Source organism: Aplidium turbinatum, chromosome 2 (genome assembly GCF_918807975.1).
Source record: "Aplidium turbinatum chromosome 2, kaAplTurb1.1, whole genome shotgun sequence".
Classification (NCBI taxonomy): domain Eukaryota; kingdom Metazoa; phylum Chordata; class Ascidiacea; order Aplousobranchia; family Polyclinidae; genus Aplidium; species Aplidium turbinatum.
Genome location: NC_137473.1, coordinates 9,667,758 through 9,684,392, shown reverse-complemented (window position 1 = coordinate 9,684,392; position 16,635 = coordinate 9,667,758). Strand labels below are relative to the sequence as shown.

The following is a 16,635-nucleotide window of genomic DNA, read 5'->3' as shown; positions in this document are numbered from 1 at the left end:
TAAGTTTATCTTTTTATCTGACTTGTTTTTTAGTTTTAAAATTACGTTTTTGATCAAACTATGCCTCAGAGGCTATATTTACCATATTTGGTAAGAATTGTCACTGCATTGAAAAAAATGTTGCAAATATGCACATAGACTGTTGTATAGTGTATATATATATATACTTTTTTGATTATTTTATCACTACACGTCATTTTTGATCATTTGTGAAATCAAAAAAGGTTTTTAATGAAAAGTTTAGTGATAAAAAATTTTATTCTGGTAACTTATTGATGTCTTAATTATTTTAGAACAAATATTTCAGAAAAGCAAAAGTACAAGTTTTGTTCCAACATTTAAATGTTAGACAGATTGTTGGTGCAAAAAAAAAACGATTGGGGTGAAAACAAATGAAATCAACACAAAATTTTACTTTTTAAAACCTCGACGACACCGATTTGAATGAAAATTACATCATTAGTAAAAATGTAAAAAAAAGTCATTTTCCCAAAATTTTGTCTTCATACGTCGAGTACTTTTCGAGATACAGTGATTTGAAATTTTAATTATTTTTACCACTTGATGCACCATTTTTCACATTTTTACCCATATCTCGGCCAATTTTCATTGTAACCACATGGTTGATAGCTCATTTGAAAGGTATACTGTATATATAATTTTAAGCTCAATCAATCTATCTAAAAATAATGAAACTCTGTTTAATAAAGAAAGAGGAATGTTGTGTTCTTGGTTGTAATCTTCCGACAAGCATAGCAAAAATATATATTTTCAAAATCACCAAAAAAGTATTTTTTTTTTAAATTTTGATACTTCTTCTAAAGCCATGTGAAATATTGTGCTAATGCATTTTTTATGTTTTCAAAAAGTTGCAAGATGGATGATTCAATGTTGTATAAAGACTTGCAAACAATTAATTATGATCAGACAAGTGTGTCTATTGAAACTGATAGTCAACCCAGAGTAACTTCATCAAATCATACAGATTTAAATGCTGTTATTTTGCCATCAAATGCAGAAAGAAATCTTCTTTTTGGGTACGTGCACTTGTACTATTGGCTTAATGGTACTTTACCTTTTAAAGACATTCTCAAAATAGCATTCAGTGTGTAAATTTAAAGTAATCCTATAAGGATGCCAACTGGTACCCATGCAATGCTGTAGGCCTACGGTAGTTGGGTCTGCTACTATTCGGTGAGTCTAATTCGGTGAGTTCCTAACCTCTAACCCCTAATCCTAACCCCTAACCCTAAAACGGCAATGATAATTAGGCTACGGTACCCGATAATTTTAAAAAAAATTGAAAAAATCCTCCGTTAAGGGATCGGACTCACCGAATCGGACTCACCGAAACGGGCCATTCCGATGGTAGTTAGCTATTATGTTTCTAATTTTATTACATGTGTTTTGAGACTTTTGCTTTCATTGCTAGCAGGCAAGCTATTGTGGTGGGAACAGAAATCCTAACGATGAACTGTAACTTGCAGTGGGCCTATGTAGTTTAATGGTGTAATCAGATTTTTAGTGTATAATTAACAATTCTTTTTTTGTCATTCAGCAAAACATTTTTTTGTAAACTTATTTTAACTTATCAACTGATAGTTAAAGAAAGTGCATGTAACACTTATTTCATTTTCTTGCAGCGCAACAACAGATTCTGAAACAAGTTACTCTGATGATGACAGGGGAATGATTCGACATACAATTATCCCAGAAGAGGACAAGGTATTATTCAAAGTTTGCAAATTTCAAAATGCTGAAGAAAGATTTTGCACCTGTGATTAGACATATACTTTTTTGAATCATGCATTACACTTGGAATTTGTGTGCATTTTACCAGACTTAAATCTCTAAAACAACGGTACATGACATCTGGGCGAAACCCTCTTGGACGAGACCATGTGGGCGACAATCGAAGTGGGCGACGGTAGTGAAAGTTTAGCCATTTGGAACGTTGGTGACCTATTACATTTATCTAGTTGCTTTGTGGTGTTGCAGTTTATCGTGAAATTTAAGAGAAACCCCTCAGAAAAGAGACAAACGAAGACCTCCCAAGAGGAATGGCTAAAGAGTGGTTGACGTCAGTTATAAACGCTCCCTAATCGTTATCGAAACTTGTCAGTTGCAATACCAATGCTGATGGTGCATTCTGTTGAAAAAATTTTTGGTATAAGCGACAGGCAGCAGAATCATCTGGCAGCCACTGTGAAGTTCTGATTCCATGTGACTTCAAGTCTTAAAATGTAATGACTGTCAGTCACAATGTGTTCTGTAAACTGCTGATGCACCTACGCAGCGTCTAGAGCAGTGGTTCCCAACTTGGGGTTCGCAGACCCCTTGGGGGTCCATGAGAAAGCATTTGGGGGTCCGTGATTACCTTGATGAATTTTGAAAAAAACAACGAAAAGAGGTCTTTTTACTTTCATTTCTCTCTTTAAATGCAAATGTATCAAGCTCAAGCCCGCGAGAATAAACTGTACCAGTAGGCCTATGCATTAAAATAAATCTATGCTGCTGCCTACAGTGTGTACATTGACCTTAAATTACATCTACCACAACGCATGTCGATTTGAAAAGCAAAAGGAAGTCCCCTCTCAAAATTGTTTGAGAGTAAAAGTTTTCTATACGGCATGGCCTACTTAGCCGATCTTTTCGATCATATTAACATTGATGTTAATCGTGGCATTCAAGGACCAAGTGTGACAATAATTGATGCAGCTGAAAAACTGAAAGCGTTTTAGTCAAGTTGCCGGTTTGGAAACGCAGATTGGAACCAGGTAATTACGCTAACTTTCCAAAGTTAGAAGATCTTATCTTGATGAATAAAACTCATAGAGAATCCACTCTTTTGATCTCTATGAGAGAAAAATTTTGCACACACTTGGAAACCCTGCAAATCTCATTTCAACGTTATTTTAATGTAGAACACCTGCCGAACGAAGTTGAAATATGGATTCGAAATCCTTTTCTTTTTGACTTGAACAACATTAGCTATGACGATCTCAGTTAAGATGGCCTAATTGATTTGAGAGCAAAAGAGTTATTACGCATTGAATTTCATTCAAAAACTGTGGAAGAATTTTGGTGCTCACAACTGCAAACCTACCCATTCTTGGCAAAGCAAGCAATTATGGTTTTGTTACCTTTCATAACCACCTTACCTTTGCGAGGCAGGATTTTCAGCTCTTGTTACAATAAAAACTAAACATCAAAATCGCCTGGACGTTAAAGATAGGGCTACCATATGTCCTCTTTTAGGAGGATTTGTCCTCTTTTTTCATAAAAAATGAATTGTCCTCCGAGGACACTTGAAAATGCTCAAATGTCCTCTTTTTTGCATTGCTGTCATTTTCAATAAGGTTTTATTTTATATGACCTTGGCGAAAGCTAAATAAGGCTAAGCAACAATACCAAAAAGGAAAAGTATGTTTTCTGTGAGCTGTGGCAAAAGTAGGCTATCCTTGTTTAAGAAAAGCAGGGAAATGTTTAGTTTATTGACTTTGAGGTTGACAATACATTGCTTGCTGTGGATATGGTGGATACATTTATTTCTGTGGCCAACGAAGGCAGTGTTACTTGATGACCATGTCAGATGTATTTCTATTGTTCGACACTTGTGCATAGCTTTGGAGCAGGCTTCAATGTTAAAGTGTTCCAGGTCCGGAGCTCTCTTTTATCATAAATTAGCTACAGCTCCGGAGCTCATTGATACCACTGCTCCGGCTCCATTACGTCAAAAACTGAGGTTGAAGGATGAACGTCAGTCAGTAGTTAGTACCATCGGTTGCAGCTATGAACAAATTGAACATGTAACTGCTCTGCTGTCAAATCCCCAGCAACGTGGTTAGTTAGAAAAGAGGCAAAAATTTTTAATTCGGTGAAGAGTTGCTGTTAAATTATGTGAATTCAGCCAATGATAGTAGCATAGCATCTTATGAAATACATCGGAGCCGGAGCTATTTTACAAATGGCTCCTGCTTCTTTTGAATTTCACGTAGGCCTAGAGCTCCTTTGAAAATGTGCGGCTCTGGCTCCAAAGCCCTGCTCTTGTGTTGCCTATTTGGATGAATAGACCACTAATTTCATTTTCCGAGTTCACATCCTTTGATTGGATGCTTATGCTGTCTTAAACCAAAGAATAGGATAACGCTTTTCAGCGGTGTGTGGAAGTATCTGTTAAAGAAAAATGTTGGCATTGATGATGTTAAACTGTTCGACCAATACCAAAGCTAGTGCAAAGGCGTCTTAAACCTGATAGCTAGCTTGCATTTGTTTAAATGATGGCACATCAGAAAATGGACAGAATAGTTCAAATATTGCAGAACTATATATAGATTTTGTTTAATGAATTGTTAAAAATCGAGCAATTCTTCATCTGCAATAAGCTATGGCTCAAAATGCAAATGTAAAACACATGTTTTTTGTGGAGAAAATCAAATGAACAGCAAAATGTTCATTGACTGAATCTGACAAATAAATACTATATATGTTATGTTTTTTATTTGTCACTTTTGCTACATAGGCTTATAATCAGTGATGTACGCGCATACAAAAAATATTGACGCCGTCAGCGTAAACGCAAACGTTTGAAAAACCATACGCAGTAGCCTATGCATCAACGTAACTTGTAAAAAAAAGTTGTCAGCGTCAGCGCATAGCCTACACTTATAGCGTAAACTAATTTTGTTTGCTATGTGCCAAACATTCACACGGTATAAACCACTCGAAACAAACAAGTTTTATTTTGAATTTCCACTAAGAAACACAAGCATCTGAAAGTGTTCATCTGACATTTTGCTGCGTTTTGGTTTCAATGTCTTTGCCCATTAAAAACATTCTTTCAACTGCAAAATTAAAATGCAAACAACAGCTAAGACATTGAAAAGTATACGTTGACGCTATACGCTAAAAAAACGGGAAAACTTTATGGCGTAGCCTCAAGCGACAACTATCCAAAAAAATGTGGCCGTAAGCGTTAGCGTAAACAAAAAGTCTACGTCGCAAGTGTACAGCGTAGAATTTGCGGCGTACACATAGTTACGTACATCTCTGCTTATAATCATCTAAGAAGATGTAAAATTTGTTTAAATGTAAAAATCCACTGGCATTTTACTTGCTTACTATTTACTAAACATGTCCTCTTTTTGGGTGATGAAAATATGGTAGGCCTACGTTAAAGATGACATGCGTGTTGCATTGTCAAAAACTCAACCACAGTCCAGTGGTTTAGTTTAGGAAAGGCAACAACAGCCCTACCATTAAATTTGCTTACGTTGAAAAGTTTCGGCATGGCACTTTGGGTCACCTTAATATGCAAATACTGGTGATATTTCTTGAACAATTCATTCATTTTCTTATTTGAGCAACTGTTTAGCCTGATATTTGCCGCAGGAGTCATAGCGGCAATGCAATATGACACCATACAGTAGTTGAGTAGCATAATTATTACAATAGTCAATAGTATGTCAATTGAGTTTCAGGCAAAATTTAGGTAGGGGTCCGTAGAATTAATACATTGTCTAAAGGGGTCCGTGACAACAAAAAGGTTAGGAACCACTGGTCTAGAGCATCTGGATTAAAAATATCTGTTGACGTTCAGTAGCAGAGGACTCATCTTGTTGTAAACCACACGCAAATCAGTAGCTATTACTGTGCTCAGTAAATGATTTTATTTTAAGTGCCCATGTTAAAATCATGACTTATGCCTACTGAACTCCAGCTTTACGATAAACCATGACGCCGCAAAGTAACTGGATAAATTATATGGGTCACCAGTCACCACCGTTCCGAACGGCTAAACTTTCGCTACCGTCGCCCACATGGTCCTTAGCCCTCTTGGGTCATCGCCCACATGGTCTCACCCAAGAGGGTTTCGCCCAGATGTCGTGTACCGCTAAAACAAAGCACCTATATAAACTTGCTAATGATATAATAACATAAATATTGCTCATAAAATGAAAATTCATCAACTTTCTTAGAAGAATGAAGGTCTCCAATCTATGAAAACATGGTTTATTTGTAGAATTATACTTGCTACAACAACTAAATTCATGCTTAGAAATTAGAATTATACATAATCGGTAGCCTATTGCAAACCCATCCCTATATCATTTTAGTCCTTAACATGTATTCATCAAACAACAGGCTGCAGCTCAACATCGTTGACCACATCAGTCACACCTTGTTTTAATCCTATGTATGAAATTATTGAAAGAAGATCATTCTGATAATTTTCTAGTTCCAAATAAAACGTCATATAATTGTTGTTACAATTGTACGACATGACAATAAGCAAGAGTTATAAGAGCAATATAACAGCCAAAATTTAGCAGGTAAAGGTTATATCTATTGCTCGTAAACGTCTTGCATTACACTCTTCATTACACTACTCATTACACTCTTCATTACACTCACATTACACTTACACTCATTACACTCTCATGACGTAAACGTCTTGCAAAGCCACTCTTTTCCGTTTTGTTGATTATGTGAAACTTTCAACTTCCGTGTGTGGTGTGCAAGTAGTAAATGTCGGAGTAATTTCTTAAAATTTTTCAAGTACTGCTTTTTCACTAAATTGTTACATTTTAGCACTCTGTAAAGATCAAAAACACCCTATTGTTGTTTACGCAACTGCAGACAATAGCACTCCATTTCGGCCTAAAAACCCCATCAGTGCAGTAGGCTAAAATATATAAAAAAAAAAAGAAAGAGGATTATTGATAATGTTTTTTTTTTCAGTTTTCTTGTTCTACACTTTGATTGTTCAGCTTGATCACAATGTTACATGTATATAGTTTAAAAATTGTCAAATAATTTTTGTAATTTATATGTAGATGGTGATGTCATTCACGCCTTCTTTTGGTGATACCAAATTTATGCCCCAAGAAGATAACATTGATGGTGCCACTATTACGTTGGAATCAACGGATCCACAGCACAAAAAAGACATCAAGCGATTTAAGTATGTAAACATTAATCAATAATCATCTACTTAATGTGTGTACACTCTCATTTTCTGTAGTATTCAAAGGATTATTATGCAGGGTCTCGCAGCTTAATTGGGACTTCTTGATTTTCGCATAATTTTCTTTTTATTTCTCTAATCAAGATGAAACTTTCTGCGGATAATCTTATAAAGGTATTCTACAAAAGTAAAAAGATGATATAGTAATATTTAGATAAACTTTCTTAAACATGGCAGAATTAACGAAACAGATAACTGCATGCGAATTGAGATGTGCTGGGAACACTCTTTCGGATATTGTTAAGAGCACTGGCTACTCAAAGACGACAGTTTATCGAGTTGTGGCCAAGTTTGATGCCGAGGGGAAAGGATCGAAAGCAAACAAAAAGGTTGATTAAGGCAGACCCAATACAATCGATGAACGATGACAAAACTGGAAAAAAGACATCGTGTCAGTCGCAAAACCGTCAGTAAAGCAGTCAATGAAGACCTCGAGATTAAGTTTTATGTGAAAACACGTTGCAACCTCCTCGCTGCCCGCTCAAAATCAACCAGGGTTGAAAGTTGTTCAAAGCTTCTCAATCTTCTCAAGAACAAAGGAGGACATGTTTGCAATTCATGAGAAAAAGTTCATTGTGGACGAGGTAGCAAATCGCCAAAACACACGAGTTATTGCCTGTGACCCTGCAGAAATTCCTCATCTGATGCAAAGCAAAAATCCAGCTTCTGTGACGGTTTTTGCAGCCGTGGAAAGTGATGGCAAGGTGATGCCTCCTCATTTTATCGAAGCTGGAGTTAGAATCCGAAGATTCAGAGTATCTGAAGATTCTGAATGATATTTTGCTGCCCTGGATTTGCAGAAACTATGATGCTACCAAAGTCATACTAGTTCAAGACTTTGCGCCAGCTCGTGGACCAAAAAAGTCCAGACTTAAGGTGCGTCTACACGACGACTGTTTTCTTGCTTAAGCTAGCCAAACTTCTTGTTTCTTTAAGTTAATCGCAGTTTGTGCCGCTTACTTTTAAGAAAATGGGCGAGTAAGCGAGCCGTCGAGAAAAAATACGTTCCAGAGCGAAAAACTGGGCGCTTAAGTGAGTTCTCTTGCTTAGAAATGTTTTTCCCGCCAAAATCTCAGGTCTCCTCTCAGCTCAGTATCCAGACAGGGCAGGGCGGTATCGTTAAAGGATTTCGTTAAGTTTTGATCCCAACCCGTTCTTATTAATGTTGCGGGCTGAACTGGCGGTGACCGTACTCGAAATAGCCCATAGAAAGCACAATATTTTCCAATTTCAAATCCAAAACAGGATCTCAGCAGAAAACCATTGCCATTGTACACTGGGTAATAAAAATAGCGGAGGAATGATCTTGCTGGTTGTTACCAGTCACCCACACTGACACGAAATTCTGTTTCCAACATTTCAACCTCACTGAGGTGTCTGAATGCTTCAATAAGCAGTAAATTGCGGGTTTGCATCCTTCGCTTTTTGCAGCAGTTTTTACACAACTTCTAGGAAGCCATGACTGAAAGACTGCAACAACTTCAAATGGTTAAAGAACAGTCAGTTGCTTGGTCTACTCTGCTGCGCGAACTGCTATGCTTTGGCGCGAACTTTTTAAAACGTGACGTCATTGGAGATTAGATACTCACGTGACCGCGATTCAAGCGAGCAAAATCTTCGTCGAGGTTGCCAGTGTAGACGAAACGAGCTTAATCACTAGCTTAAAGGGTGGGGAAACCCAAATTAACTTTGCGAGTTTTTTGTTTCAGCGTGATGTCATGTGTACAACATGCGTTTTAGCAATCAAAAAATCCAAATTTTGTTGCCCTCGTCTCGCTAAGGCCGCTTTTGTTTGATACCCGTTTGCGAGGTCTCGCGCGCATCAAGCTGTGAGGCTGTTCGCTGTGACGTCACAAGGTACATATAGTTGTGACCAAAAGTTTAAGACCAGACTTGATTTATAACGATTTTTGCATTACTTTAAAATACTGCATCAGATATAAGATGATGCATAAAGATGATGCAACTGAAACAATATATGATGCAGTATTTTGAAGTAATGCAAAAATGGTCATAAATCAAGTCTGGTCTTAAACTTTTGGCCACAACTATATGTACCTTGTGACGTCACAGCGAACAGCATCACAGCTTGATGCGCGCGAGACCTCGCAAACGGGTATCAAACAAAAGCGGCCTTAGCGAGACGAGGGCTACAAAATTTGAATTTTTTTTTTGCTAAAACGCATGTTGTACACAATGACATCACGCTGAAACAAAAAACTCGCAAAAAGTGAATTTGGGTTTTCCCGCCCTTTAAGCAAGAATTTCTAAGCAAGAACACTTTCTCGTGTAGACGCACCTTTATCTGAAGAAGGATCTTCCCATGTTTATCCCGAAATACATTTGGCCTAATAGCTCTCCTGATCTGAACGTATGCGACAATTGGCTATTCACATGAGCGTTCGTGATTGAAGGACAGTCTAACTCAATTCCACGCCCGAACCTCAACTTTTTTAAAGCTGCCATTCGAAGAGCATTTCGGAATCTTGATACTGATGAAGTGAAGAGAAGTTGTTCATAGTTTCGCCAGAGATTATCCAAAATTATCGAAGCAAAGAGCCATCATGTTGAATAATTGTGTTAAACAGATTGTAAAGATTACATTAATAATACAATTTTGGTAAAGAGGTGACTTTCTTCAACAATACACAGATAAAACCAAGCAACCACACGGCATTTAACATAATACATTAAAGTGAACATAAACTATACAGTATAATATACTACGAATGTTTTCGGTCATACACATATTAGCTCTTTTCAAGTAACGAAAAATAACTGATTTTACATCTACATTGAAAATAAAAAACTGATCTACACAATGAATTGAAAAACGAAATGCATAAAAATGAAACGGCAAAGCAGGGGAGAAAGGCACATGACATGGCGGTTAATTTCGCGAGGCAAAAACGCGTTAATATTTTTATCCAATTAATATGTAATTTTTCGTTCGTTTTGGTCCAGTTGTGCTGACATTTATTTACATTGTATGCTAATTTTTGTTTCGAACCAGTTGTGCTGAAGAGTTCTATTGAACGAAAACCGGTTCCACAACATAAATTAAATTTTACTGAAATACGGTATTATTGTGACTGTTAGCCTGGTCAAATGTTTTAAGGTTCAGACTTTACGGACAAAAGGTATTGATTTGTTTTCTTAGTGATTACTTTTTCTTGTATTAGGTAGATCGCCCGTTTGAGGAGGTGTCATAGTACCGTGCCAGATCGCCTTTTCCAGTTAGTTTTTCCCACTTTTAATCATACGATGAATGGAAAAAAGACGTTAAGCAGATAGGAAGCGCCTGCGGCAAACAACTGCGTATTGAGGCCAGGATTACAGAATTTTATTAGCAAAGCCTCGTGGATTTTATTGTCAAATTCGGCCTGGTGATGCTATTAACCGCCATGTGATGTGCCTTTCTCCCCTGCTTTGCCGTTTCATTCTTATGCATTTCGTTTTTCAATTCATTGTGTAGATCAGTTATTTATTTTCAATGTAGATGTAAAATCAGTTATTTTTCGTTACCGTACTTGAAAAGGGCTAACACGTGTATGGCTGAAAACGTTCGTAGTTTATAGTTTATCTTCACTTTAATGTATTATGATAAGCGCTGTGTGGTTGCTTGGTTTTATCTGTCTATTACATTAATAAAGTTAAAATGGTAATCTTACCTTTTTTATCCTTGAAATTATAAAAAAATGCGTGTCTCAATTTAGCTACGGGACCCTGTGCATGCATCAATTACTCTGCGATTATTTTTCCTCATTTACGTTGATCTGCACCGAGATTTGGTACTGTTTCTGATTAATGCATGCTTTCTCTAATCCACTGCTTGATCTTCTTGAGGCAGTTTGTTGTAAGTTTTTCTTAAACGGGTACTAAAGGAAAAACCTGACTTGGCGATTGTATGATACAGTACACGTTCTTTGTGTTTAACATGCTACCATAAAACGATTTTCAATAAAATTTTATCCCATTGCGGTCTGATTAGCATTCCGCGCGTGCTTTTGTCAGAGCTTTCAAAACGGGAATGGGCGTGAGCAGCGAAGCGTGCAACTGTACAGTCTACGTCACTATAGACTAGCAATCAGCTGATCGAGCAATAGTTGTTGCTGCAGGCTTTTAATCCGATGAGAACGCCATCACAGTCTAACTAATTTTTAGTTTATTGATTGAAGCAGTAATACCAAATCATTTGGTTATGCTCTGAAATAGTTAACGATTATCATCAAGGCATAGCCTATACGAGAAACTCTATGAGGCTTTCTAGACAGCAAAATTCGTCAATTTTACACTGATTCAATGTCTGCAGACGGACATCAATGTAAAAATGATACATTTTCTGTGTGGGTTGATTATTACCACCTGCTTTGGTAGTACCAGTAAGCTGCAACACCGAAGTAAAAAATCATATATGTTATTAGCATGTTTCAATTCTTTGTCAAAAGATGTAAAATCCTACGGTAGAAGTGGTTCTGAAGCCTTGCAGTGATAAATAATTTTTTTTATCAATTTTTAGATGCTTTTATTCTGGCTGTGCACGCATGTACACCACGGCTGGAAACTTGAAATCACATCAGAAAACTCACAGGGGAGAATATTTTTTCTCATGTAATCAGGTAATATCTGCAAGCATTGGCGTAATTTTTTTAAAAAATTTGACGAAATTAGGGGTGCTCTAAGTTATCTTATGAAAATTGTCAATATAGGCTAATCAATTGAAAACCTGACCGATGGAAAATGTTAAAACAAATGACTCAATCTAATAGTAAATTCAACCATGTTTAGCCTACGTCATGAAACGTCGAATCAACATAAAAGAAGATAATTTTGTCGTATGTGTAATCGAACAGACTGCAGCGGTATGTCAAACGATCAGATAGAAATGAAAACAAGTATTACATGCGAGGCGAAAGTGATCTTACATTGAATATTGAAATATATTCGACTTTAATTTGTTTATGTCTGCCGGGTCCCACGAATTACCCATAAGCCCCATAAGTACCCATAAGCACCATAAGTCGCGTCGAATTACCCATAAGTCGCGTCGAATTACCCATAAGCCCCATAAGTCGCGTCGAATTACCCATAAGCCCCATAAGTAGCGTCGAATTACCCATAAGCCCCATAAGTCGCGTCGAATTACCCATAAGCCCCATAAGTCGCGTCGAATTACCCATAAGCCCCGTAAGTCGCGTCGAATTACCCATAAGCCCCATAAGTCGCGTCGAATTACCCATAGGCACCATAAGTAGCATTGAATTACCTAGAAGTAACGTCGAATTACCCATAAGCCTGTATAGTGTAGAGTGTAGTCTATAGCCGTCTAGAAGCCTAGTAGTCGGCTGCATAGCCGAGTGGTGAGGAGCACTGGCTGGACGTTCCAAAATATAGTTCGACACCGCTCAAGAGCAGGACACTTGAAGGCATGCCTAAAGGTGGACACGAAGATTGGCTTCGTTGCCTTCCCGTCCGCTTATGTGTAATCTGCAGTTTGCTGCAGCAGATGGAGTGTTTTGTCCGATAAAACACCTTAACATTGGACAATTTTCCCTATGAACCAGGGGACTGCAGCATAGCAATCGTTCTCGCACTCAGCTAGAGACTTAATTCTTGCTTTGAACTTGATAATAAAGAAAAAAAAGAATAATGGCAAGGGTGGGTATCAAACCCGTGTCACCAAATTCAATAACCTTTGCCTTAACCACTCAGCCACGCAAGAGCTCATGAAATCTTCGCTTAATTTGTTTATATGGGTAATGTTTCGAGAACGCTCACAATATTATCAGTTTAGTTTGTTTTTATTTCTGACCATCACAACGAAAAAACAATACACGACAAACTTAGCACAGATCTATAAAAGGTAGAAGCGACAAAACGCGGACGTTATAACGTGCACAATACCAAAGCCTGCAGATTACATATACGCTGACATGAGGCGTAAGTAATTCCACGTTGCTTATGGGTAATTCGACGCGACTTATGGGTAGGGTTGCCAGATGTTCACTATTTTAGTGAACAAATCACTATTTTAAGAAAATGTTCACTGTAAACTATTTTGCTAATAGTGATAGTGAACATGTTCACTATTTTGACAATTAATTTTTGTCTACAATTCTGTCAATATATTTTAGCCAATAGCCATGGATTAACCAGTGACTATACACTTCTGCTGCTTAGAAAGTAAAAGCACATGAGTCTGGTGCTTTGAGGAAAAACCCCTAATATGCTACCCCAGTGTAATTTCGCCAAAGCCAGGCTTGGCCAGCACGAAGTCCAACAGTGGAGTGTACACTGTACAGCCAAGGTAGCTGACAAACTGAAAGCCACTAGCCTGAGCAACTAACAGCCTAGAAGTTTGGCCATTTAACTGTTTGTTTATAGAGTGTGTAGGCCAGCTACTCAATCATGTGTGATGTGGCTAATAAGTTAAGAATTAAGATCATCGCTGGAAAAGTGGACTAACTTCTTTCAGAAAGAAACTGTACCTAAATTGTTAAAATTTGTCCAGTATACAATGTCTATCCCTGTATATAATGCCAATGTTGAGAGAATTTTCAGTGTTATGGGTAACATATGGACAGATGAGCGCAGTGGCGTAGCCAAGGGGGAGTGTTTTGGGGGTTACTACCCCCCCCCTTTGTCACGCGTGTGACATATTGAGAATGATGCTTTCAGTCTCTATGCCTCAAAACAAAGTTTGCCTAATTTTAACCGAAACTGCATTAAAAGAGCGAGTTTTGCCAATACCAAACACTTAAATATCTCAGCTGGGAATTAGCAACAAGAAAACATAGAGACATAGCTCTATTATCGAAAAATGCCCAAGAAATAATGATCTTATCCTTTTGCTATGCCACCAGACAGCACCATTTTACAGGAATATTTATACCCACATTTTGGTTGAAAATGCTCTCAGAATGCACCAAATTCAAAGTCATTTTTCAAAATTTTCTGGGGGAGGCCCCCCAGACCCCCCGCCACTGGGTGTCGCCTTTGGCGAAGACGCCGTCGGGCCTCGCCCGCCGGCCGTCAACCCCTCCCCCTTTCACAATTCCTGGCTACGCCACTGCTTTGAGAACATTGAGGATGCGGTCACGCGCTTTCAAAATGTTCACTATTTTGAGGAAAAATATCTGGCAACCCTACTTATGGGGCATTTGGGTAATTCGACTCGCGTCGAATTACCCATAAGTCGCGTCGAATTACCCATAAGCAACGTAGAATTACTTACGCTTTCATGTCAGCGTATATGTAATTTGCAAGTCGCTGTTGCGACTTGCGATCGTGTCACTTGTTTGTTTGTTTGTTTGTTTGTCTTAAACTGATTGTCCTGCTTTGGTATCATGCACGTTATAACGTCCGCGTTTTGTCGCTTCTACTTTTTATAGACCTATGAACCAGGTGACTGCAGCATAGCAATCGTTCTCGCACTCAGCTAGAGACTTAATTCTTGCTTTGAACTTGATAATTAAAGAAAAAAAGAATATTGGCAAGGGTGGGAATCAAACCCGTGTCACCAAATTCAATAGCCTTTGCCTTAACCACTCAGCCACGCAAGAGCTCGTGAAATCTTCGCTTAATTTGGTTTATATGGGTAATGTTTCGAGAACGTTCACAATATTATCAGTTTAGTTTGTTTTTATTTCTGACCATCACAACGAAAAAACAATATACGACAAACTTAGCAGAGGTCTATAAAAGGTAGAAGCGACAAAACGCGGACGTTATAACGTGCATGATACCAAAGCAGGACAATCAGTTTAAGTGACACGATCGCAAGTCGCAACAGCGACTTGCAGATTGCATATACGCTGACATGAAGGCGTAAGTAATTCCACGTTGCTTATGGGTAATTCGACGCGACTTATGGGTAATTCGACGCGAGTCGAATTACCCATAAGCCCCATAAGTCGCGTCGAATTACCCATAAGCCCCGTAAGTCGCGTCGAATTACCCAAATGCCCCATAAGTCGCGTCGAATTACCCATAAGCAACGTGGAATTACTTACGCCTCATGTCAGCGTATATGTAATCTGCAGGCTTTGGTATTGTGCACGTTATAACGTCCGCGTTTTGTCGCTTCTACCTTTTATAGATCTGTGCTAAGTTTGTCGTGTATTGTTTTTTCGTTGTGATGGTCAGAAATAAAAACAAACTAAACTGATAATATTGTGAGCGTTCTCGAAACATTACCCATATAAACAAATTAAGCGAAGATTTCATGAGCTCTTGCGTGGCTGAGTGGTTAAGGCAAAGGTTATTGAATTTGGTGACACGGGTTTGATTCCCACCCTTGCCATTATTCTTTTTTTTCTTTAATTATCAAGTTTAAAGCAAGAATTAAGTCTTTGGCTGAGTGCGAGAACGATTGCCATGCTGCAGTCACCTGGTTCATAGGGAAAATTGTCCAATGTTAAGGTGTTTTATCGGACAAAACACTCCATCTGCTGCAGCAAACTGCAGATTACACATAAGCGGACGGGAAGGCAACGAAGCCAATCTTTGTGTCCACCTTTAGGCATGCCTTCAAGTGTCCTGCTCTTGAGCGGTGTCGAACTATATTTTGGAACGCCCAGCCAGTGCTCCTCACCACTCGGCTATGCAACCGACTACTAGGCTTCTAGACGGCTATAGACTACACTCTACACTATACAGGCTTATGGGTAATTCGACGTTACTTCTAGGTAATTCAATGCTACTTATGGTGCCTATGGGTAATTCGACGCGACTTATGGGGCTTATGGGTAATTCGACGCGACTTACGGGGCTTATGGGTAATTCGACGCGACTTATGGGGCTTATGGGTAATTCGACGCGACTTATGGGGCGTATGGGTAATTCGACGCGACTTATGGGTACTTATGGGTAATTCGACGCGACTTATGGGGCTTATGGGTACTTATGGTGTTTATGGGTACTTATGGGTAATTCGTGGGACCGTGTCTGCCTTATAATGCGGCTTGCTATATAAATTAATCACATCCAAATTTGCTTCTGCGGGTCGTTGTCTTAGAAATAAACTCCGTGACAAGTTCTTCCATGTTTAATTTCTCCGCCAATTCGCGATGACTACCTAGACTACCTATAACGGCCAAATTGTTCAGTCGTTGTTGCGTTTGAGTGCTGCGAAGGTCGGTCTTCAAGCGTCGTTATAACGACACTTAGGAACGTTCGGCTTCACAGGAAGAAGTCGGCATAACAATGTAAGTTACCAAAGCTGCATATATATTTGGCATTATATCAACCATTGACGGCTGTGCAATGAATTTCTGACGTAGCGTATTCACTGTCACAACATCACCGTCACGTTTGCAAAAAGCGAACCACTGTTTGCGTTCATGCAGCAAATCCTTGCGTTCCCAGTCACCATCATAAAATTTGCTTACTTTCGTAACATCGGCTTCTTTCATTGTGGGATTCTCTAGCAGCTCTCGTAGCAAGTCTGCCATTCGGTATGATGAAGAAGGGAAACGGCTAACGATTGCATCTGACGCCGTTTGCAGAATGATTTTGTAGACGTTTGAGTAGAAAACAGCAATTTTGTTTACTCTCGAACGGCACTTCTTGACGCAGTGCCCGTGTTTGTGCTTAATTGTTACGCAATA

The 16,635-nt window shown here is 38.6% G+C and overlaps 1 protein-coding gene across 1 annotated transcript in view; it reads left to right on the top strand.

Moving 5' to 3' along the window:
* Nucleotides 1–874: 874 nt before the first annotated feature.
* Nucleotides 875–16,635, top strand: part of LOC145764979 (uncharacterized) — a 31,578-nt gene continuing 15,817 nt past the window's right edge. Inside the window, exons 1-4 of the mRNA XM_082576696.1 lie at nt 875–1,037; nt 1,644–1,725; nt 6,837–6,964; nt 11,547–11,646. Coding sequence (XP_082432822.1) covers nt 877–1,037; nt 1,644–1,725; nt 6,837–6,964; nt 11,547–11,646 — 471 coding nt within the window. The 5' untranslated portion in view covers nt 875–876. The remainder of the gene's footprint in view (nt 1,038–1,643; nt 1,726–6,836; nt 6,965–11,546; nt 11,647–16,635) is intronic.